General features: G+C 35.3%; 1 protein-coding gene across 1 annotated transcript in view; it reads left to right on the forward strand.

The window, feature by feature from the left end:
- The window catches only part of LOC124154588 (A disintegrin and metalloproteinase with thrombospondin motifs 20-like), a 273,213-nt gene extending 258,741 nt beyond the window's left edge, over window positions 1–14,472 (forward strand). Inside the window, exons 2-3 of the mRNA XM_046528418.1 lie at window positions 10,069–10,241; window positions 14,037–14,472. Coding sequence (XP_046384374.1) covers window positions 10,077–10,241; window positions 14,037–14,279 — 408 coding nt within the window. The 5' untranslated portion in view covers window positions 10,069–10,076 and the 3' untranslated portion in view covers window positions 14,280–14,472. The remainder of the gene's footprint in view (window positions 1–10,068; window positions 10,242–14,036) is intronic.
- Window positions 14,473–25,573: the final 11,101 nt, after the last annotated feature.

The following is a 25,573-nucleotide window of genomic DNA, read 5'->3' on the forward strand; positions in this document are numbered from 1 at the left end:
ACCCTTTAGCTGCGGGAGCGTCAAAATTTTTCTGCCACTGTGTGCGGGACATGAACGGGGAAGATATTTTTCCGTCGACCCCGGGCGTGTGTCTAGCAGGTAGTGGACCCTCATAATCCGGGACTACCCACCCTACCCCGTGACGACAGACCATGAATACAGTTGAGCCCTTTCTAAGAATCATAATTGGAATTAATATATTTGAACGTTACTTTTTCTAAATTGAATGTAAATGAATTTTTTTCCTCGAATTTGGCCAGTATGATATTTTTATGAGCTATTTGATATCAAACAGTAAAAAAATCCATTGATTTTTAACCATATTCCTCAACATTTCAACCATACTTCAACCGATTTTAACTTTGGGGAGCATTTGGAACGTATTTTTGGATGCGATTGGTAAAGATAATGGATAATAGAGGATATAATAGGCATTCTCATGAATGTGGTCCGATATTACACCAGATGAGGAGCTGTCGAACTGGAAAATCTGACGAGTAAAATCATCAGTTCTGGACCAAGAAGATGATGCGGATTCAATGTCTTCAGCCAAATTGAATGGACCACCATCGCCGGAATCATTTGCATCATCCTCATCCGTCTCAGTATCCCTGGTAGACACAGACACATCGGAAAAATTTCCGTCCTCACTCTTACAATCAGAGTCGAATAAAATATTGAGAACTTCATCCACGAGAGAAACCTTTCTCCTTTTTGGCCGAGATGGCAAATTTTCACTATCCATAGTGAAAAGAAATGAAGAGATTCACAAAATGTAGTCACTCGAGTAGGTACTTGATTAGGAGCTAACGTACACCACCGAAACTCTGGAAAAACTGAGCAAAGATCAATAGAGCATGTGGAAAAGACGGGATATTCGAAGGGAAACCCATTCGGTGGGAAATCCAGAACGAGATTATAATACTCAAAGGAAAGAAATGTCCTTGGTAATTACGCAGGTGCGACAGACCCACCACCGAAAGTATAAGAAAGAATAACCAATGCTTTCAAATAAGTTTCCCCGGCTAATGGACAATGACAAGATTAAAAAATTCCTAGGAAATGTAAGGATTCATTGGAATTGTTTTCTTCGTGAATGTGCCGCGGAGAGCAGAGAGACCTCTCTCTCGAAGAAGGGATAATCTGGGTAGCGCTCCCCGTGGTGAGGGTGCCCAGTCCTCGAAAGACGCCTTTGTGCTCTCTGCCACTAGGTTGGGTCGAGTTCAAGCAACCGCGGAAAGGATGGCAATAAAATCCTAAGGGAAGTCTGCCAGTTGTAAGAAAATCTGGTCAAACGTAGAAAAACGTTTTTCCCGCACTCACCATGCAGAACGTTTATAAACGTTCCCGCAGCCTAAGGGTTAACCCTTAGAGGACCAAGGGAGGGCTAAAAAATGTCCACCTTTTTATTTTTTCAATATTTTAAGTACTCATTCACCCAATAAAGAATTATAACTTCGTTATATTGTCAAATATAGGTTTAAAAAGATAAATACATCTTGATGTATATGGAAAATTTTGTTCATACAATGTTATGAGAGCGTAAATACGCGGTGGACACAAAGTAACCCTCCCTTGGTCCAACCTGTGACATATTTTTCGACCAAATGGAATCGTGTAATGGGACAAATAGTTTTGTTTGGCATTATAATTTATAACTTAATTAGTTTAAATTAAGTATTAACGTTTATTTTAATTCAACAATAGGCTCCATATTGCATTTATGTATTTAAACTATAGGATGTAATTACTTTGATTTTATTTCACAAATTTCTACTTTACATAGTTTCAATTATTATTCTATTCTAAGAAATCAGAATTCGTAATATTAGTTTTCAATGTATTTATCTTACTTATTGATTAATTTTCTTTAAAAACTTTGAACTGCATGTTTAAAATAAATATTCTGTTTCTTTTCACTTTGCTTACTTATAGGCTCTGCTTGACTGAATTATAAACTGATACATTTTATCGAAAAAAAGCTTCTGAATACCCTTCTGTAATGTTGAATATTGAAGTCATTCCCTCTATAATACTTTCACAAAAACCTTTTCACTGTATTTATTTTATTCATTCACAAACAGGAAAGGGCGCAAAGAGCTCTATCCAGCCATTCTTGAAGCATTTATTTAAAAATATGAATTTTTGCATACCCCGGAAACACTTTGGTTACCAATCTAATCAGACTCGCAAGAATTCGAAGTATTTTACCTTCATGTCAAACTGGAATGCCATTGATGCGAATATATGAGTGCAACAAGAACTAGCCCACTTTCTTACCGTGATATTAGTGTTTTTAAATTTATGACACAGCGGCTAATTTACTCAATACCTTCACCCTCAGCTGTTGCGTGATTTGAAATCTCGCCATTCAAGATGCAATCTGTATACAATATAATGCAATTTATACAATCAGGATACAATCCCAAAATTACCTATCATACGGTGAGTATTTACGATGCATGGCATGCTGTCGGCAAAGCTCCTGTAAAATTTTGGTCCTCATGTTGACATCTAGAGCTACTATTCGGTGGCTTTTGAGTGAAAGGGTTTATATCTTTGAAAAGCTTTCCTATCTGCTTATCTACTTGACTGAGAGTGACGTGTAATGAGAATTGGAAATTACAAGTGACACAGAATAAATCAGTAATGAAGAATTGAGTAAAACTGTAGTCCATGTTAGTGAAATCAGTTCAAATAATGAAGTAAGGCAGGTGAAGGAAGTGACTTCTGTAGGAAAAAAGGCAGCTAGGAAGATATTGAGTACGTTGCAAAAATGGCAAGGAAAAACCTGAGTGATCCTCCTCGCGTGACTAGGCGAACCATTCAAAATATATTGCGGAAAAAGCAATGTTTACTGCCTGCTGGTAAGGAAAAGGATATGCACAAGTCATTTGAAAAAAATTCAGCACTGAAATTCTTGACATGATTTTACGGCACACAAATGAAGAAGCAGAACGAGCTCGAAGTCTAAAAATGATACGGTAAAACTAAAATCCTTCGTAGGAGTTTAGATATTGTTCGGTGCAAACAGTGATAGCAAGTTAGAATCGCATGATTGGTGGTTACATAGATTTGGAAGGTCCTCCTATATTGCTGCGAAGAGTTGAAACTGATTTCAGGAACTATTGCCTTATTTAATGAAAAGTCTACTCGGGGAAAGACAAAGATGAAAAGACAAAGTTGCGCTTATTTTTCGGTATTCCAAATGGTCAATGGGATATCACCCAAATATTACATTTGTGAACCCGATATGTTAGTTGATGAAATGTTATCATTGTTTAGGGGAAGGTGTAAATTTATAGTATTCATGAAACAATAACCAGGGTGGTATGGGATACTTATAAGAATGTTATGAGAGGAATGTGCTCAACATGGAAATTGTTGCCTCAGATAATAATGAACCATCAACAAGCAGAGGTTCAAACGAGTGAACGCCTGGCGGTCCCAATCAAGAATTACGGGAGAAATATGTCAATGGGTAGATACTATAATTCTGTGGAGCCAGCACAAGAACTTTATGGATTGACTATGGTTGGAACTATGCAGAGTAACAGAAAACGTATTCCTGAACAATCGAAGGGAACAGCTAGTCAGAAGATTTTTTCAAGTTTGTTTGAATTTACAGACCCGAGATCTGGGGGTCTGGGCCAATCTGTCTTCTTTGCACTAATCGATATTGCTGCCCTAAATGGATTCTCTCTTTTTATACTCATTTTCCATTCATTATACTCATAACCACATTTTATTGATGATGGAAGGGGTCGCGGATAGAAAAATACAGCCGTCATATGTTCCTGTCAAAGTAATTGGCACAGGAAGTTTCCACACGTGCAGCAACGCACTCACATCAAAAAGAGTAATCCCAAAAAAATTATAAAAAACTATGATTATATGTACTATATGTAACAGTTATATTTGAGGTAAACATGGCATAAAAACTAACGTATACAATACAGGCAATAATGCTGCCTTATCAGAAGATTCGAGTTGATTATTCATTAGTTATTGCTAATGTTAATAATTTTATAACTTTATCGGAATGATATGGTTATTGATAAATAAATGCTACGAACAATATAGAACATATTTTTTAATTAGGAGAAGTATTATGATTTATCATGTGCTTTTAAATTAGGTAACTGAAAATGGAGTGGAAAATTTTAGGTTTATTTTATATAATTATAAAATTGTTGTCCTGGAGTACGGTTGCTGAAAATTGACTTAAATTTGAAATACTATGCCTTATTGTTATTTTAGATACACAGTTATCGGTGATTTAGAAACTTAATTTTCAAATAAGAGCATGAAATCCGGAACCTCTGTGAAGAAGTTTTATCATAATTTCGTTTATGATCAGTTTAAAAAGATTTGAAAATTTCAATACTTTTATTGCGATTTCATGACTTACAGCTGGATAAACAACTTTTAAAATGTTTTAACGATGTAAAAACACAATTGCTGAAGATATATTCTGTTTCATGATTAGTTAAAACGAAAAGATATAAGTGGACATTTTTTGACCCTCCCTTGGGCCACGGTGTAACCGGAAAAAGGTTGGTCCTTTAAGGGTTAAGGCAACACGGTGGTCTTCAAGATTGGTAAATGGATATTATTTACGGAAGAGTAGAGCACAGAGATTGGTGAGATTTCGTCTCCAAAAAACCGGAAGTATTAAAAAAAATTTAATAATTCATTTCGTTACTAATTAAAGCAATCTCATGTAGTAGCGTGAAAATCCGGTAAGTAAGAATTGAAAGGTACAGTTTTATTATTCCTTGACATTTTTGAGAATATCGTTTGTTCTTCATGGTGTTTCAACCCGTCAAAATGTTTCAGAGATTTCGTTTTCAATGAAAATCGTAACTCCCGATGCATAAAAATATTATTTTCTTAGTTTTTCAATTTAAGTATTTCTGGAAGAAGGTAAAATGTTTTTAACTTCTCGTCCATGAGGTCTTCCCATAAAGCCTTGTCCATCTAATTTTTTTCTTAATTCCACGTGGAGTACAAAAGAAAAATATACAATGCGTTTATATATTATTTCGTATATTTCGTGGAGTATTCTGTTTCCCCTGGATTTCAAATAACTTTTGATCTTCGCTTCAGATAAATATTTCCTTATCGCATTTCACAGTAATCATCAATTGGAGAATCTCAGGAGGAAATTTCTTCTTCCTAAAGGCTGCAACTGGACGTTAGGGATGACGAAGACGCATGCTATGGTATTTTAGGCACTTATAAAATTTTCATAAATATAATCCGTACAAAAATATGTGTCAAAATTTACATATAATTACTAAAGTAACCTACCGATTAAGGTAGGTTTGTAATGAGTATTTACTAAACATTCTGGCTGTACTTCCTCCTATCATGGATTTCCTCTTCAATTCACTATGAAATTCCTTTCCATCTAATCTCTTATTTCCTTTCTATCTCTCACTTACCCAACATTCTTTCCTGTAACACAGTTTTCTCTCCTCCCTTGCTATGTCCTACACTTCGTCGTTCTTCTTAGTCTCCGTCCGCTTCACTTTCTCCGTTCTTGTCCATTTACTTTTATCTTGTGTCTCAATCGTAGCTCGTGAATCTTTACGAACCGCATAAATAATAAATTGGCCAATTTATTTTTATTTATCCGTGGAATCATCATTAAAAGCACATTTAAAATAAATTAGGATAAAGTAGGAATCCCATTTAGGCCTTGCCTGTAGGATACCTCAAGACAAATGACAATACGTATTGCAAAAATTAGTAAGTTGAGACCAGATACGAAACATAATAAATGCTCGAAAAAATAGCAATTTTTGTTTAATCTCAGCCTGCCGTGCAAAAAAAATATATTGAGCATTAAACGCACTATCAACAAATTAATTTATTTGGATTTTCTACAATAAGTTACCACTTACATAATCTTTAAAAAATATGTTAAACTATTTGATCCTCTTATAATTTCTGACCATCAAGAAAACAATTTCGTCTTACATAGATAAATGAGCGTTTGAACGGAAAAATTACGCGTCGGAAAAATATAAATTTTGGTAGATCTTAAATTGAATGCATTGGTTTCAGCTTCTTCTTTACGTTTATATCCTCTTATGGGGTTGAAAATTTTGAATACTTAGAAAAGGTTATGGTGACGTAAAGGGAGAACTGTAAATCTACAAATATAGGGAAGGACGCACAGTGGGCTGAAATCGAAAAAAGCTGGACAAAACCTCGAAAATGGTTTTTTTGAGTATGGAAGTTGAAACTTTGCACAGTTGTTGCCAACACATTAGTGCATTTTTTGACGCAAAATATTTTTCTTAGGCTAATTTTTTATATAAAATACATAGCCTCAAAGTTGAACAAATTTGGCGGAAATTGCCCGCTTTGAATTTTTTTCGAAATTCAGCATGTTTAAACTAATGTCACACCTTTAGTAGTAATTCAATAGCAACAAAAATTTATAAATTTGTTAAACGGTTTGTTATCATCGATTACCATCAACTTTCACGACTTGGTTGTTGTATTTGTGACCAATACGATACAAAATGGCGGACCCTGTTTTTCGTCGAATTTTTGTGTTTATGTAGGATTTTAAAAAAAGGATCACCGAGTTACCTCGAGATATTTACACCACATATACAACAAAGTATATAGATTATGATAATCGGAAGTACAGCTGCGACCACCTGCGACGCCGAATTATGATCGATTTTTCGAACGTGCGGCACCGCCCGGAGCTGGCTGCTGGCCACGGGAATTGCCGTACTCGACGGATGTTGGATAGTGAATCATTTTAAATAAATTTATTGAATAAAAGCTATGATATATTATTACTGCATTTATTTTCCTTTTGTTGTAACCCGATTTCTTTACTGTCTTGTCATATTTATCACCGATGCAGTACAAAATGGCGGACGCTAATTTCAGTAATATTTTTGCCCGTGTGTGACTGTATAAAAAGGAGGACACCGAGTTGCTCTCAGATATTTACATCGTAATTGCATCAAGCCTTTTAGAGTCGTCATCCACGGAAATAATCTGCGGCCGTTGGCAACAAACTAAATAAAATCGATGTTTTTACCGTGCCGCGCAGTCCGCGGCTGCTCCCTGGGCTCATGGATTGTCGTGACGCAGCGTACATTATAAAGCGCTATGAATGCAAAGCCTTTGCTGAGGATGTATTTAATGTTATTATTAACTGTATAGGCTTTTAGGCTTCTTTCTCAGTCCTTCCATTTTTGATAAAAGGTTATCAATGAATATTTAAATGAACCCTATGTACATGTAATAGCATCACTCCGAGTCGGTTGATGAACTGTCGCTTTCACTTTGAGGCTGCAGGATTTCTGGGTCATCGTCATTTAGTAACAGTAAATTCCTCACTTATATCGGCATTCTTCGGGATTTCTTTGTAATTAGGGGTGCGGCGTTGGGTATTACTGAATCTGAGGTCAGGAGGAGGCGACGAAATAAGTCATCGTTGGTAGATATATTCTAGAGTGCTTCCTGCTAAAGCTTTCTCGATATTTTCTGCTATCTTTATTGCGTGCTTCAATTGCTTCTTCACATAATATCCCTAGAGGAAGAATCATCTCTGTAGCTATACCTGCTCCATGTATTAGGACCTTATGAACGGTTTGGGGCACCATAGAACTCCTACCTACAAATATTCCTCCGACCTAGGCTCTTGTTGCCAAACTTGATTATACTGCGAATGCCCATAACTGCCGTCGAAATCATATTTACAAATCAGAGTGCACTTCAATTCACTTCTGGCATCAGGAACAGTTGCCACGCAAGCTAGAATCGGTGAGGCAGTGTGCGACAGGAGAGTTTGTTGATTGACTTCGCACGATATTTCTATAATCTCTATGCCATCCGGGTACGTAGTATTTTTAGCAAACCTCACTCTTTCGTAGTTCGGGTATAATTTATGACCATGGCTTTCAGCTATTTTCCGAAGACACTTGTAGTGGTTTTTTGTCAAGTGCATCGATATGATAACAGAAAGAGCCTCGTCTTCTGACATCATGGAGGAACCTGAGATGGGTGTCTTCCATTTAGCTAGGACTCTCCTTGCTCTGCTTGGAATGGTCGTTTCCACTAATTTGGAGGCTCTCCTTCCTCTCCAATTGTCATCGATGCTGCGAATGATAAAGTTGCTGCCGAGTGAGAAGATCTAAGACTTTCAGTCTTCCTCCTCTTAGTTCTTTTGCTAACTTTGTCATTTTTTTCCGGGCGTCCACCAGATTATAATGGGATCAAAGTGAGTAAAAAATCGCCCTTAAATCCATTGAGATAATGCAAAAACTCAGGTCACTTATTAATCGCATATACTTATCCAAAGAATTAGAAAACGTTCTAGAATTGACAAGAGCTTCTTATTTTCTTCTTATTCTCGCAGAATTTCGAAAAAAATTCAAAGCGGGCAATTTCCGCCAAATTTGTTCAACTTTGAGGCTATGTATTTTATATAAAAAATTAGCCTAAGAAAAATATTTTGCGTCAAAAAATGCACTAATGTGTTGGCAACAACTGTGCAAAGTTTCAACTTCCATACTCAAAAAAACCATTTTCGAGGTTTTGTCCAGCTTTTTTCGATTTCAGCCCACTGTGGGACGGTTCAAATTATATTTTATAGCAATCAGTCAATTGCTTTTTGGAGAATTAGCAACCAATTGCTCGAACTTTAATACCCCTCCCCAGAATGTTCTCAAGTAGTTAAATTATGATTGTACTGACACTTTATTAATTGTTTTAATAAATTTTGGGTAACATCATAGAGTAAGTTTATATTCTTACTCAATGGTAACATTTACTTCGGAGGGAGTAAAGCGTTGCGTGGATAATTTTATATTTCCTGGAAATTTGGTTAACTTAATTATGACTTTAGTCTTCTTGTGAGTAATCCTCATGCCATATTCATAACATCTCTTGTCTAATGCATCCACTATACTCTTCAGCCCTCTCGCTGACTGGCTAATCAACGCCTGATCGTCCGTGAACCTTACTGATTTTACATCATTCCTCCCACTTTGACTCCAGTTCCCACCTCATCCCACGCTTCTCTTGCCATCACCTCAGCATATACTCCAGAAAACAATGGAGATAGTGAACAGTCTTGCCTTACTTCTCGGGCAAAGCTTGCCCTCCCAGTTTCTCCGTCCGCTACCTTCACTTGCGCAGTATTGACCAAATGAAGATTACAAATGAGTCGCCTATCCCTCCAATTGACGCCTATTTTCTTGAGAATATCCATAATTATGTCCAGTCCACTCTATGAAATACTTTTCCTCAAATACTTACATATACTTCAGCAGAATTCACGGTGAAAGATGGTACATCATCCTTCTCTACTTCACCACCAGCAAGGTTGACATTGACATCCACCTCTTCCAGATCGTTAACATCTTGCCCACAAACCTAAATAAAATTCGATCAAATAATTATTAGAAATATTAACCTCGATTTTTTTATAGATGAAACTTCAAAATCATGCAACCATTTTCCGTTTTCAACAGATAAAAATAGTGAAATCGCCAGAACACATAAAGAGTAGAAAATGGGTATGGATAAAGATCTACCGATGGGGATATATAAGTAAAAATGTTCTCAGATATTTATGCATTGAAGAAGTTATGTTAAGGTCCGCAGGATTAGCGGGGAAAACTTCTCCGTCTTCAACTGTAGCTTTGAACTGCACATTAGCATGAATGGTATTTGTTTTCCTTCAACGAGTGCATCGAGGAACTGGTGTGCTGTTGGAATCTTGCGAGTCAGGCTCAAGGTAAGCCTTGTAATTTTCTCGCACTCTAACCCTCGGCATGTTGATTGAATTTCGCAAGGCAGTGGGCTATTCATGTAACAGTTGGCTTTTTCATGCATTCACGTTTTGTTTCACGATATCCGAGCGCCAGATCACACAAGAACAAAGTCCGATATGTTGAACCACTTACGTGGGTAATTTCGCCGCCATTGCTTTTTCTGAGAGACCCATCCCTGAGAGAAAATTTTACAATAAGGCATGTGTGTGTATGTGTGTGTGTGCCTCATGCAATGCTATGTTCTAACTTCCAGCTGAAGATATGACCTTTGCCAGGCAGATACATGGTACAAGAGTAGCTTATTCCTACAGCTCCCTAGACTATCCTCAAGGTCGTTTCAGCATCAACCTCAAAGGTACCGGACTCAGGGTTCATAGCAGTATAGGACGTGGATCAGGAGCAGCTGTTCATGTCAGCAGGAAAGACGTGAGTGCATGGCTCTTAACTTTTCTTCATCCCATATGGTGCCAACCATCAGCCTGGGGGATATGTGCAAAGAGTATATTTGGCTGCAGTGGCACAGTGAGGGGGGGTTTGAGGGATAAAATCCCCCCCCAGGCCTCAGAGAACTTTCAATCCATTATACTTAATTGGATTGATATTACTAATAGAATGGTGAAAGGATTGATAAAATATCCCACAGAAAGCCGTAAAACTCACCATTTTGATCAATTTTTCTTAAAATTTAGCAATTTATTAACCTCTCACCTACCACTTACACTGATGGGTATTCCATACCCCACACACCCTGGTATTAGTGGCATCTAAACCCCTTAATTCCTAGCTGCATCACTGTTGGACTGATCTATGGGCTGGTTTTATTTTTGCACCCAAGCCTCTTATTTTTTGTGCCTTTGTCTCTATTTTGTAGTACTTTGTCATGCTTCAACACGACATGTACCGCAAAAAATGCATTTTAGGCTCTCTATAAATGTTTAAGTTCAAACTAGCAAATTTGCCAAAAAAGACCATGTACTCTTGAGCTTACCAGACAAAATAGGCTGGCACTTAAAGGGATAATATTCTACTATTTAATGGTTTGGTGTCAAAGCATTCCTCCTTGGTGATGAATCAAGAGAGCATCAAGAGAACTTTAAGAGCAAACCTTGGGTCATAGGAAAAGGAGGACCAGGGTGAAATTTGCCATCAAAAACATTTGGATTATCGAATTCAAACCTAGATATCCCAATTGCAGGTGAGATATGATACCAGTTATACCACTAAGCCATATTTCAGACTGTGTTTACTCAACTTGATGTTAGAGTTTCAATTTCACATTGCGGCACAGGAGATGGAGGCAGAAAGTAGAGGAAGGATGGGATTAGAGTTAACCATAAATAATAAAAGCTGCCAAGAAGCCAGTTGGCTAAAATATGGTAGAAGGATAAAAACCTGGATAGCAGAGAAATTATAGAAGGAATGGAGGAGAGAAGGAAGTGGAAAAGTGTGGACATGGAGAAAAGCAAAAGGGAAAGGAGAAAAGCAAAATGGGGAAACAAATAATTGATTACAACGTGAAACTGAGAGTAGTTATGCAGTTGACGGAAAAGGCAGTGTGAGAAATGGAAACATTTTCAGCAGGAAAGAGGCAAATCTAAAGTCATAAGTCATTATCAGACGGCAAAGAAATGCAAGCCATGTCAAAAGTTAAGGCATAATATATGGAAGGATCTTATCTGAGCATCCCATGGTCAGAGTAAATGGAAGTAGGTAGTATGTGGAGGATATGTAAAATAGCAGGAAAAAGCCAGGAAGATTAAATATAGTGGACATAATTGCTGTGGAATGTATGGAAATTGTATAAGAAATCCTTATGAAAATATTTAGTGGCAGATTGGAGGGATAGGCAATTCATTCATAGTTTGTACAAGGCCCAGACTATTGAAATGAGGGTAGAGGATGGAGAATCAGGGTGGGCAGAAATTGGCCAAGGGGCGAGGCAAGACTCGTCATTGCTTTTTAATGTGTAGACTCATGAAATGGTAAGAGAGGCCTGGGATGAGATGGAAGCTGGAGTTAATATGATGGTAGATACGCTTAAATCAGTTCATTATCCAGTCAACAAGTGGCTGTAGGCTATGGTGGATGTGTTTGACAAGCATTGTGAGGTATATGGCATGATAATGAATCTCCAGAAAACGGTAGGTAAGAAGAATGTAGTTATGCAGTTTTGAATAGGATCACGAGCTAGGAATGTAAGACTTGGGACAAGGGAGATGAGCAAAAACTTGAGCAGGTAGAGCAATTCAACTATTTGAGCTGCGCATTAGCGGGCAACAGACACTGCATGAGGACACCAGAAAGAGAACTGCATTAGCAAAAGAGACATTCACGAATGGGAAAGTGCTGTTGAGAGGTGATTGAGTTAAAGTTATGGGAAAGGCTAGTAACCATCAATAATAAAAGCTGCCAAGAAGCCAGTTGGCTAAAATATGGTAGAAGGATAAAAACCTGGATAGCAGAGAAATTATGGAAGGAATGGAGGAGAGAAGGAAGTGGAAAAGTGAAACATGGAGAAAAGCAAAAGGGAAAGGAGAAAAGCAAAATGGGGAAACAAATAATTGATTACAATGTGAAACTGAGAGTAGTCTTGAGAGAGATTTGGAGTCTAATGCTTTACGAGTTGGAAACATGGACGCTAAAGAAGGAGGACGAGAGAAGGCTGGAGGCTTTTGAGATGTGGGTGTGGAAAAGAATGGAGAAATTGAAGTGGACGGAGAGGAGGAGGAATGACAAAGAGCTGGTCATGGTGGGTGAGGAGAGGCAGCTTCCATAAGAAATATAGAGGGGACAGAAGGTTTGGATGGTGAAAGTTTTGAAGCAGGGAAGGGTGGTTGAAAACAGTTTTAGAGAAGGGAGAAAACAGTTTTAGAGAATGCTGTGTAAATGTGGGAGATGGAGGAAGCAAAGAATATGTTTAGGTAAAATGAAAGGGAGTTTGCCTTATTTTGAATTATTATTATTATAGTATTCTACCGATTAAGGTAGGTTTCCATGGAGTACGCAAGAAGTGATCTGGGAGCCTCCCTTTCCTTCCAGCACTGCCTTCTTTAACTCACAGTAAGGCCTACTCTCTTTCAATCTATCTAAAAATCCTATTCTTCTCCTTCCCCTCCCTCGTTTCCCTAACATTCTAGCCTCTAGCACCATTTTCAACATCCCCTCCCCGATAAGCACTAACTCCATCCATACCTTCTGTCTCCTCCGTATCTCATCTAAAAGCTGCCTCTCCTCGCCAACCATATCCAGCACTTGGTCGTTCCTTTTCCTCTCCGTCCATTTCACCCTCTCCCATCTTCTCCATACCCACATCTCGATTGCCTCCAATCTTCTCTCGTCTTCTTTCCTTAGTGTCCACGTTTCCGCACCGTAGAGAGCTACACTCCAGATCAAACTCTTCACTAACCTTTTCTTTAAACTCTTACATAACGATCCTCTTAGAAGCTGGATAATGAACTGATGTAAACTTAGTCAGTAGATAACTTCAATGATAACCACGAATTGTGGGGTTAGCTCTGAAATGGACTACACCATTGGTGTAGCTTCTTGGAAGTCCACATTCCTTTGAATTTTGGACATCTTGCATTGATCTTTGATGGATCCCAACGGCCCAAATGAAGCAACTAGTACGATGAACCTTGGTAATTTGCTATGGAACCCAATGATCCAGGGTCGCCACTGTGGCCTGAAAAACCAAAGATCTGTGGTTTTATTTGTGGGACCCGGGAATTTTGTGCTTTTGCACTTAATATTAATTTCACCGCTTTTAACTAAGCAAAGATTCAACTACCATGAAAAGTGTTTATGTCATTGATGAACTAAGAAAAAATAGAAGCTCTGGGGGTTAAATAAATATTCTGTAACTTTGTATGTTCCACACAACATTATTACGTAAACCTAACCTTGTTTGAACTGTCGCATGTCATTCTCAAGAGGTTATACACTTTATTACTATGTTGTATTAATCTGTCATTCCATAGTCTTTTATTATATGCCATTATCATGAGGTGTTTCATCTTGAGAATGATATGTGAGGGCTGAAACTGGTTTAGGTTTATCTAGTATGATTATGTGGAATTTACTATGTTCCAAGATATTTGCCAGCAGATGTAAGGTGCCACAAAGTAAACTTATAAACCGTGAAAGATATAAATAGGGGAGGGTTCGCACGCCTACTTGTAAAAAGCACATGGAAATAAGTGTTTGATTCTCCTCACACAGGATGGTCAGTCTGTGGTGGGAAGGTGTCGTGGCAAATGCGGAGCCTGCCACCCAGCAGATGAGGTGGCCTCGATGAGATGGAGGTGGCCTCCGTGGGCAATAAACAATATCCACGCTTGTGTCTTCAGGCAGGGGCAGCAGGAAGATGTTGCTCAGCCACTAAATACATTAAAATCATTGTCGTCATGCATGAATGTGATCGATGAACACACGCCATTGGAACGATGGCATGGTGAAAGATGAAGTTAGGGAGATGAAGTGAAGCCGAGCAGGTCTCGAGCTTTCAAGACCCCCTCGTTGGAATTCTTGGTGTGAAAGGAATGTTTGAAGGAACATTATCATCTGTAAAGAATTCCACCTCCGTAATAACTTATTATAGGGTGCAGTTAGTCATATCAGTTTTATTGGTGGTATCAATTCATGTTTATATATTTCAATTGATTTGGCTGATTTCACTGGAATACTTGATTTGATCAGAAAATAAACACACTGCCACTAAATCAATAGGGTGGCTTCCTATTATTATTTTATTGCCTAAATCGAAAGATTATTACTCCTTGAGTACGTATTTGTCGCTTTTACATTTTTAAATGACGATATCTATTTTTCGCGATTAAATGAAAAGTGAAAAATTTCAAACGCGCGAAAACGCGACGCGTAAGTAGGAATGATGGGAAAAAGGCCGTGCGACGCATTTCTGGTTCCCCCTCCCGCCTTGTGAGGTGATCTTGATCGAGGCTCTGAGCGCTGATAGGACGCAGGATGCTAGCGGATAGCTGAGTACCTTGCTGGCTTGTAGCGCTTGGCTTAAAAAAGGTTTATTAATACCTTATCAAACGAAGAAAACTTTCCGACCTTAGCCAGTTTTAATACGTGATTATTAAGACACGTTTCTCTGAGCTCTGTGCCTCATGCATGCATTGGTAGCCTCAGACGATGTATAACTCCTATCTTCTCCTATAGAAACTAGGTCCCTGTGACGTCACGTGGACTGGAATCGCATGGGCGCCAATCTGGCTTTTATCAAATGAGGTTAAAATTGACCATTAACATTTGTCTAAACTGGGATTTCAAAAACCAAATAATTTGTGTATTATGAATACACTAATGGTGGGTAACGATTTGCAATCAATGCCTTTCGTTTTCTTTGATGAAGGAAACTAGCCTATTGCAGCACAGGAGTAAATTTTGTGAGCATAAATGTAATTTCAAACATAAGTTTTATTTCAAGTATATTCTTAAGCTCATGATGTGATTGTGTTAGTGACTGTTTTGAGCATATGAAGGTTTTTACATATTTATGTTGATTTATGTTGAAAAATATTCCTAATGTTTGGCAGTTATTATTAAAATGTCCACTTGAGTTATGCCTCTATGATCAAACATGTGTAAAAATCCAGTTTAAGATGCAGGGGCATTGATTCCCTAGCGTGCATACGCACAATTTTCATCGGAGTCAGGCAAGTGGTATGAGCATTATCTCAAAACAATGCGTAACCGAACTATTGATTGTAAATATTTGCATATTTGCATTCTTTGTGTGATTCAATTATGATATGAAATTGATCCACGTCTTATTCTGAAATCATCTGTGCTTTTTATCCATTAAAACAGTGCCATCGGGCCAATCTATTAGCTACGTTTTTTTACACTTTTACTTTTTTCTGCTTCATGTAGCTTTTGTAACTATTTTTTTAGTATCTGTCATGGTTTAACATACCTGTTAGTATTGAGGGCACCTGAAAAAAATAATTACCTTCAGAAAATGCATATATTAGGCTTTTGTTTTACTAATTTTTAAGTGCATACCTGCGAATTTGCCAACGAAACCCTGGCATTCATCACTATACGGCAGTCACTTAGAGCGTTGATTTGATTGCCGTTGCTAGCAAAGAAACATGCCTAAAGCTCATGAATGCTTACAGGGAATTAATATTTTTGTATGTTGTGAATATTGATCTAAAAAAATGCTGAGGCCATGTCCTTAATGTAAAAAAATCTGGGATCACAGTATAATTTGTGTGTTTAACATTTTAGAGATATGTATTCCAAAGTCAAATTGCATTGATAAAATTACATATATAAGAGAGGGTCTTATCTGATACTAATTTATTGCTGAGTATCTATTGTGACAGCGGTGCCAAATTGAGATTGATGTGATTTTTAAAATCATAATTTAACTATAAAAGAATCTTTAAATCTTACAAAGAAGTGTTCTTTTCCTTCAAATTAAATTTCCTTTCAAATTAAATTCAATATCCTAAACTGTATTTAACAAAAGAACAAAGGAGGCAGTGCTATAACCCACGTGGTTTATTGCACTGCCTCCTTTGTTCAACAGGTCATTTTCATGTATGCAAAAATTTCATTATCCTTTTCACCTTTTTTATTTTACCTATTTTTCATCTTTCTGGGCAGTAATTATCCTATTCAAATGTAACTGTGTTAGTTACTGCTTATTCATTTTTATAGAACTATAACAATTTCGAAAATAACTCTTTGCTCATGCATCATTGAACTGTATTATAGGTATGCATTGAAGAAAGTCTTTGTGAAATATGATGTTAAGTAACGTTACTGTTTGTTCCATTGAAATGAATGTATCTGGTGAATTTAAATATTGCCATATTTGTTATTATTGATAAGTATTACGATGTTCATGTAGAGTTTTTGAAATATCTGAGGCATGCACAAAATGTCTGTGCTTCAGCAGAAAATTGATTTTGAAAGATTCTCTTTGTGTAGAAAATTTGTTTTGGACTATATTTATCAATTTTGTCTCCTCCTCTAATATATCTAATTATCTGTTTTCACTGTTGGAAACTGATATTTAAAATGCATCTGCAACTATGAACTTACAATTCAAGTGGTGATTTCCTATTTATGAAAGGAGATTTGGCAAAAAGTCTGTCTTTATCTGTCTATTATCTGTCCCATTGTGAAAGATTAGGTCGAACAGATTATATGTTGATATTTAAATTGTAAATAAATTTGTTTAATTTATATCATTGTCATGTTGTAATCCTGAAAAAAACTCTTGTTATAAAAGCTTATAAAATAAAAAAATAAAAAAGCTTATAAAAGCTTATAAAATTGTAATTAGAATTTTGCCTATTTACTTTTTCCATGCATATTGTTGGGTAATTTTTTTAGCCAAGAAATTGCAATATATATTTATTCTATGCAATGCTTATTATTCCATCTTACAAAGATAATATCCATTGAAAACCATTGCCCTGGAAATAATAATTTTTGGAGTACCTGTTGTAAGTGGCTAGTTGGTTGTTTTTAAGTGATCTATCTTTTTTGGGAATGTTTAGCTGGGGAATATTAGCTAATAATATTTATTATTTAAAATTTATATGATTCCAGAGTGACTATGAATTGGATTGAAAAACAAGCAAAGAATGATCATTTCAGGTGTATATTTTTTGTAAGATTTTTAAAATTTATGATGGCTGTCGTTCAGATAAGTGTACAGTAAAAACCAGAGGCAAGTTTCCCATTGAGAATTTCATACAATGTTAATTTTCTATGAGTACTTTGGAGTTTTTCTTCATGCATGATAATGTCGAAATTTGATAAGTTGTCTCTTCATATAGGTATGTTACTACCATATTGACATAACTATGTATTTTTTATAGTTAATATAATTATTGCAATATGCATGGAGAAAGCTATTCTGTCCCCATTACATTATTAGCTGTCCGGTGAATGTTGTAATAATGAAAAGGTGTGGAGTAACATAACATAACTGTCTTCAATTTAAACTAAAGTGTAGCAATGAAAATCGTAGCACTTCCACTATTAAGGACACCGCTCGAGTCTTATACTTCGGAGTTGCTAATATTATTTGTACTGTGTACATATTAATACCAATAAATAATGTTTTTATTATATTTAATTTTCTGTGTCATATTCCACTGTTTTCCATCTAAGGTTTTCCAGAGGGTCCTCTTCTCTCCTGATCTCCATTACGAATTCCTGGTAACACACCGGCATTTTTACTGAGTAAGTGTAAAAAGGTAGTTGATCTAATAACTTGACCCTTGAGACAAAATGACAGCACCAAATATTTTGTCTCAATTGTCATGTTCTTATCCTGTAAAAAACTCTTGTACAAAGCTTATAAAATTGTAATTAATATGTGGATAAACATTACTCAATGGATAAAGATGGGGAAATAAGCCTTACCGTGAAAGATGTAAAAATCAGTCTACATCTGCACAATTACCGCAAGCCGCATTAAGGCCGCCGCCGTATTTCCTAATTTTATATTTGGATTTAAATTTCCAAATAATACATTTAAACTTTTTCGTTCTTTGCAGTGAACTCGCGTTTATAAAAAGGATTTTCATTTCCAAATCACATTTATAATTTTTCCACTCTCCGCAGTGAATTCGCGTTTACATCAAGGATTTCCATTTACAAATCAATTATTAATTTTCTCATCCGTCGCTGTGAATTCGCGTTTACAACAAGGATTTTCATCTACAAATGTCATTTTTAATTTTTTTCGCTTTTCGAAGTGAGATCGCATGTATAACACAGATTTTCCTCAACAAAGCCTTGCTTCTATAGAGAAACATACTCCATATGTAGCATCTGATGAATTGTTCCCTTACATCTATGCGTAACACACCGCCATTGACATAATACTAGTTTAAATAATGTATTTCTAATAGTTAATATAATTATTGCAATATGCATGGAGAAAGTTATTCTGTCCACATTAGCTGTAATTTTCAGCTGTAAAAAGATTCTTCTTTTTGTAGAAAGCCCTCTTCGCCTGCGCTACTCTACTGTGTATTTCTTTCTTGCTTCGTCCATCGCTGGTAATTCGGCTTCCCAGGTAAGAGACCTCGTTCACCTCTTCAAGCTTATGCTTTCCTAGGTTGATGTTTGTTTTAGAACATTGAACATTAAAAATTAAGGGGGACCATTAAAAAATTACATTGATTAAAAATAAAAATGTCTGTTTTTGTGTTGCACCATACTGTGGAATATGATTGAATTGCAATGTAGACTTTGGAAAATATAACGAATCATTTCCAAATAGCATAAATAAAATCAAATTCCAAAGTTTGAGCCACTGACCGTAAAATCCTTATTTAGCATCCGATTTCAATCGAATAACCTTTAAAATGTGTCTTTTATGTGAAGCACCATGCTGTGGAATATGATTAAATTGCAATGGAGACTTTGGATAGTTTAACGAATCATTTCCAAATAGCATAAATATAATTAAATTCTAAATTTTGACCCTCCGACCGTAAAATCCCATATTTATCATCCGATTTCAATCGAATAACTTTTAAAATGTGTTTCTTTTATGTAATGCACCATGCTGTGGAATACGATTGAATTGCGATGTAGACTTTGGAAAATATAACGAATCATTTCCAAATAGCATAAATAAAATCAACTATAAAAGTTTTACCCTCCGACGGTAGAATCCTTATTTATCATCAGATTTCAATCGCATAACTTTTAAATCGTGTGTTATTACCTGTGGAATTTGATTTAATTGTGACGTAGAGTTTGAAAAAAAAGCGAATCATTTCCAAAGGCATAAATAAAATCAACCTCCAAATTTTGACCCTCTGACCGTTAAATCCATATTTATCATCTGATTTCAATCGAATAACTTTTAAAATGTGTGTTTTTATGTGAAACACCATGCCGTGGATTACAATTGAACTGCGACGTAAACTTTGGAAAAAATATCGAAGCATTTAAAAAGTCAAAATTCCAAATTATGACCCTCCGATCGTAAAATCCTTATTTATCAACCGATTTCAATCAAATAACTTTTAAAATTTGCGGTTTTACGTGAAGCACCATGCTGTTGAATATCATTGAAAATCGACGTAAACTTTGGAAAATATAACGAATGATTCCAAAATAGCTTCAATACAATAAACTTCCAAATTTTGACCCTCCGACGGTAAAATCCTTGTTTACCAACCAATTTTCGTCGAATAACTTAAAAAAAGTATGTTTTTACGTTAAGCACCATGCGGTGGAATATCATTGAATTGCGACATAAACTTTGGAAAATATAACGAATCATTTCAAAGAGGAAAAATTCCAAATTTTGACACTCCGACCGTAAAATCCTTATTTATCAACCGATACATATCAAATAACATTTAAAATGTGTGTTTGTACGTGAAGCACCATGCTGTGGAATTATGTTCAATTGCAACGCAAACTGTGGAAAAAATAACGAATAACTTCAAAAAGGCAAAATTCCAAATTTTGACCCTCCGACCGTAAAATCCATTTTTATCATCCAATTTCTATTGAATAACTTTAAAAATGTGTGTTTTTTTAATATATAAACTCAACCCAACCCAACCCAACCCAAATGGAATGCTTTGATTTTTAATGTGAAACACCATGCTGTGGAATATAATTGAATTGCGATGTAGACTTTGGAAAATATAACGAAACATTTCAAAATAGCATCAATAAAATCAACTACCAAATTTTGACCCCCCGACCGTAAAATCCTTATTTATAAACCGATTTCAATCGAATTACTTTTTAGGTGTGTGTTTATACGTGATGCACCATTCTGTGGAATATCTTTGAATTGCGACGTAGACTTTGGAAAATATACTGAATCATTTCAAAATAGCATCAATAAAATGAACTTCCAAGTTTTGACTCTGCGACCGTAAAATTTCGATCGATATTGATTTCAATCGAATAACTTTTAAATTGTGTGTTTGCACGTGAAGCACCAGGCTGTGTATTATCTTTGAAATGCGACTTAAACTTTGGAAAATATAACATATCATTTCAAGAAGGTAAAATTCTCAATTTTGCCCCTCCGACGATAAAATCCTTATTTATCAATCGATATCAATCAAATAACTTTTACAATGATGGTTTTTACGTCAAGCACCATGATGTGGGGTATCACTGAATTGCGACGTAGACTTTGGAAAATATATTGAATCTTTTCAAAATAGCATCAATAAAATCAACTTCCAAATTTTGACCCCCCGCCCGTAAAATCCTTATTATTCCATTGATTTCAATCGAATAACTTAAAAAATGTATGTTGTAACGTAAAGCACCATGCAGTGGAATATCATTGAATTGCGACGCAAACTTTGGAAAATATAACGAATCATTTCAAAAATGCAAAATTCCAAATTTTGACCCTCCGACCGTAAAATCCTTATTTATCAACCGATTTCAATACAATTACTTTTACATTGTGTGTTTGTACTTGAAGCACCATGCTGTGGAATAATATCAATTGCAACACAAACTGTGGAAAATATAACGAATAATTTCAAAAAGGCAAAATTCCAAATTTTGACCCTACGACCGTAAAATCCATATATATCATCCGATTTCTGTTGAATAACTTTTAAAATTTGTGTATTATTGTGAAACACACAATTTTGACCCTCTGACCAAAAAATCCTTATTTATCGACCGATTTCAATGAAATAATTTTTAAAATGTGTGTGTTTACGCGAAGCATCATGCTGTGGAATATAATTGTATTGCAATGCGTACTTTCATTTCAAAAAAGCATCAATAAAATCAACTTTTAAATTTTGACCCTCCGACCGTAAAATCCTTATTTATAAACCGATTTCAATCGAATAACTTTTAACGTGTGCGTTTATACTTGACGAACCATGCTGTGGAATATCTTTGAATTACGACATAAACTTTGGAAAATATACGGAATCATTTCAAAAAAGCCTCAATAAAATGAACTTCCAAGTTTTGACTCTGCGACCGTAAAATCCTTATTTATCGATTTCGATCGATATTGATTTCAATCGAATAACTTTTAAATTGTGTGTTTGTACGTTAAGCACCATGCTGTGGAATATTATTGAACTGCAACGCAAACTTTGGAAAATAAAACGACTCATTTCAAAAAGGCAAAATTCCAAATTTTGACCCTCCGACGATAAAGTCCTTATTTATCAATCGATATCAATCAAATAACTTTTACAATGTTTATTTTTACGTCAAGCACCATGATGTGGAATATCACTGAATTGCGACTTAAACTTTGGAAAATATATTGAATCTTTTCAAAATAGCATCAATAAAATCAACTTCCAAATTTTGACCCCACGACCGTAAAATCCTTATTTATCCATTGATTTCAATCGAATAACTTAAAAAATGTATGTTATAACGTAAAGCACCATGCAGTGGAATATCATTGAATTGCGACGCTAACTTTGGAAAATATAACGAATCATTTCAGAAAGGCAATATTATAAAGTTTGTCCCACCGACCATAAAATCCCTATTTATCAACTGATTTCAATCAAATAACTTTTAAAATGTGTGTTTTTACGTGATGCACCATGGTGTGGAATATCATTGAATTGCGACGCAAACTTTGGAAAATATAACGTATCATTTCAAAAAGGCAAACATTCTAAATGCTGCCCCTCCGACGATACAATCCTTATTTATCAATCGATATCAATCAAATAACTTTTACAATGTGTGTCCTTACGTTATATGCTGTGGAATATCGCTGAATTACGACTTAGACTTTGGAAAATATAACGAATCTTTTCAAAATAGCATCAATAAAATCAACTTCCACATTTTGACTCCCCGACCGTAAAATCCTTATTTATCCATTGATTTCAATCGAATAACTTAGAAAATGTATGTTTTTACGTAAAGCACCATGCAGTGGAATATCATAGAATTGCGAGGCAAACTTTGGAAAATATAATGAATCATTTCTAAAAGGCAAAATTCCAAATTTTGACACTCCGACCGTAAAATCCTTATTTATCTACCGATTGAAATAAAATAACTTTTTAAATGTGTATTTTTGCGTAAATAACCATGATGTAGAATATCAGTGTATTACGACGTAAACTTTGGAAAAAATAACCAATCATTTCAAAAAGGCAAAATTCCAAATTTTGACCCTCCGACCAAAAAATCCTTATTTATCGACCGATTTCAATGAAATAATTTTTAAAATGTGTGTGTTTACGCGAAGCATCATGCTGCGGAATATAATTGAATTGCGTCGTAAACTATGGAAAATATAACGAACCATTTCAAAAAAGTGAAATTGTAAATTTTGACCCTCCGACCGTAAATTCCTTATTTATCAACCGATTTCAGTCGAAAAATTTTAAATGTGTGCGTTTACGCAAATAAATAACTTTTTAAATGTGTATTTTTGCGTAAATAACCATGATGTAGAATATCAGTGTATTACGACGTAAACTTTGGAAAAAATAACCAATCATTTCAAAAAGGCAAAATTCCAAATTTTGACCCTCCGACCAAAAAATCCTTATTTATCGACCGATTTCAATGAAATAATTTTTAAAATGTGTGTGTTTACGCGAAGCATCATGCTGCGGAATATAATTGAATTGCGTCGTAAACTATGGAAAATATAACGAACCATTTCAAAATAGTGAAATTGTAAATTTTGACCCTCCGACCGTAAATTCCTTATTTATCAACCGATTTCAGTCGAAAAATTTTAAATGTGTGCGTTTACGCAAATAAATAACTTTTTAAATGTGTATTTTTGCGTAAATAACCATGATGTAGAATATCAGTGAATTACGACGTAAACTTTGGAAAAAATAACCAATCATTTCAAAAAGGCAAAATTCCAAATTTTGACCCTCCGACCAAAAAATGCTTATTTATCGACCGATTTCAATGAAATAATTTATAAAATGTGTGTGTTTACGCGAAGCATCATGCTGCGGAATATAATTGAATTTCGTCGTAAACTATGGAAAATATAACGAACCATTTCAAAAAAGTGAAATTGTAAATTTTGACCCTCCGACCGTAAATTCCTTATTTATCAACCGATTTCAGTCGAAAAAATTTTAAATGTGTGCGTTTACGCAAAGCACTATGCTGCGGAATATAATTGAATTGCAACGTATTCTTTGGAAAATATAACGAATAATTTCAAAAATGCAAAATTCCAAATTTTGACCCTCGGACCGCAAAATCCTTATTTATCTACCGATTTTAATCAAATAACTTTAAGTATGTGTGATTTAATTAAAGCACCATGCTTTAGAAGATCATTGAATTGCGACGTTAAGTTTGGATAATATAACGAATCATTTCAAAAAGGCAAATTTCAATATTTTGACCCTGCGACCGTTAAATCACTATTTATCAACTGATAGCAATGCAACTACTTTTAAAATGCGTAGTATTGCGTAAATAACCATGCTTAAAAATATCATTGAATTGCGATGTAAACTTCGGAAATTTAACGAATCATTTCAAAAAGGAAAAATTTAAAATTTTGACCCTACGACCGTAAAAACCTTATTTATCGTCAGATTTCAATGGAATAACTTTTATAATGTGTGTTTTTACGCGAAGCATCATACTGCGGAACATCTTTGAATTGCGACGTAAACTATGGAAAATATATCGAACCATTTCAAAAAGGCAAAATTCCAAATTTTACCCCCCGACCGTAAAATCCTTATTTATCAACCAATTTTAATGAAATAACTTTAATAATGTGTATTTTTGCGTAAATAACCATGCTTTATAATATCATTGAATTTCGATGTAAAATTTGGAAAATAAAACGAATCATTTCAAAAAGGCAAAATTCCAAATTTTGACCCTACGACCGTAAAATCCTTAATTATCTACCGATTTTAATGGAATAACGTTTTTATTGTGTATTTTTGCATAAATAACCATGCTGTAGAATATCAGTGTATTACGACGTAAATTTTGGAAAAAATACCCAATCATTTCAAAAAGGCAAAATTCCAAATCTTGACCCTCCGACCGTAAAATCCGTATTTATCAACCGATTTCAATCAAATAACTTTTTAAATGTGTGCTTTTAATTAAAGAACACCATGCTATACATGATCATTGTATTGCGACGTAAACTTGGCAACGAATATAACGAATCATTTCAAAAAGGCAAAATTCCAAAAAGGAACCTTCCGAATGTAAAATCCTTATTTATCAACTGATTTTATTCTTATATCTTAAAAAATGTGTGGTTTTACGCGAAGCATCATGCTGCCAAATATAATTGAATTGCTACGTAAACTTTGGAGAATATAACGAATCATTTCAATAAGGCAAAATTCCAAATTCTGAACCTCCGACCGTAAAATCCTTATTTATCAACCGATTTCAATCGAAAAACTTTTAAAATGTGTGATTACGCGAAGCATCATCCTGCCAAATATAATTGAATTGCAACGTCATCTTTGGAAAATATAACGAATCATTTCAAAAAGGCAAAATTCCAAATATGAACCCTCCGACCGTTAAATCCTTATTTATCAACTGATTTCAATCGAATTATATTTAGAATGTGTTTTTTTACGCCAAGCATCATGCTGCGGAATATAATTGAATTGCGACGAAAACTTTGGAAAATATAACGAATCATTTCAAAAAGGCAGAATTCCAAATTTTGACCCTCCGACCGTAAATTCCTTATTTATCAACCGAAGTCTATCAAATAACCTTTTATATATGCGTTTTTACGCGAAGCA

This window comes from Ischnura elegans, chromosome 1, assembly GCF_921293095.1.
Source record: "Ischnura elegans chromosome 1, ioIscEleg1.1, whole genome shotgun sequence".
Lineage (NCBI taxonomy): Eukaryota > Metazoa > Arthropoda > Insecta > Odonata > Coenagrionidae > Ischnura > Ischnura elegans.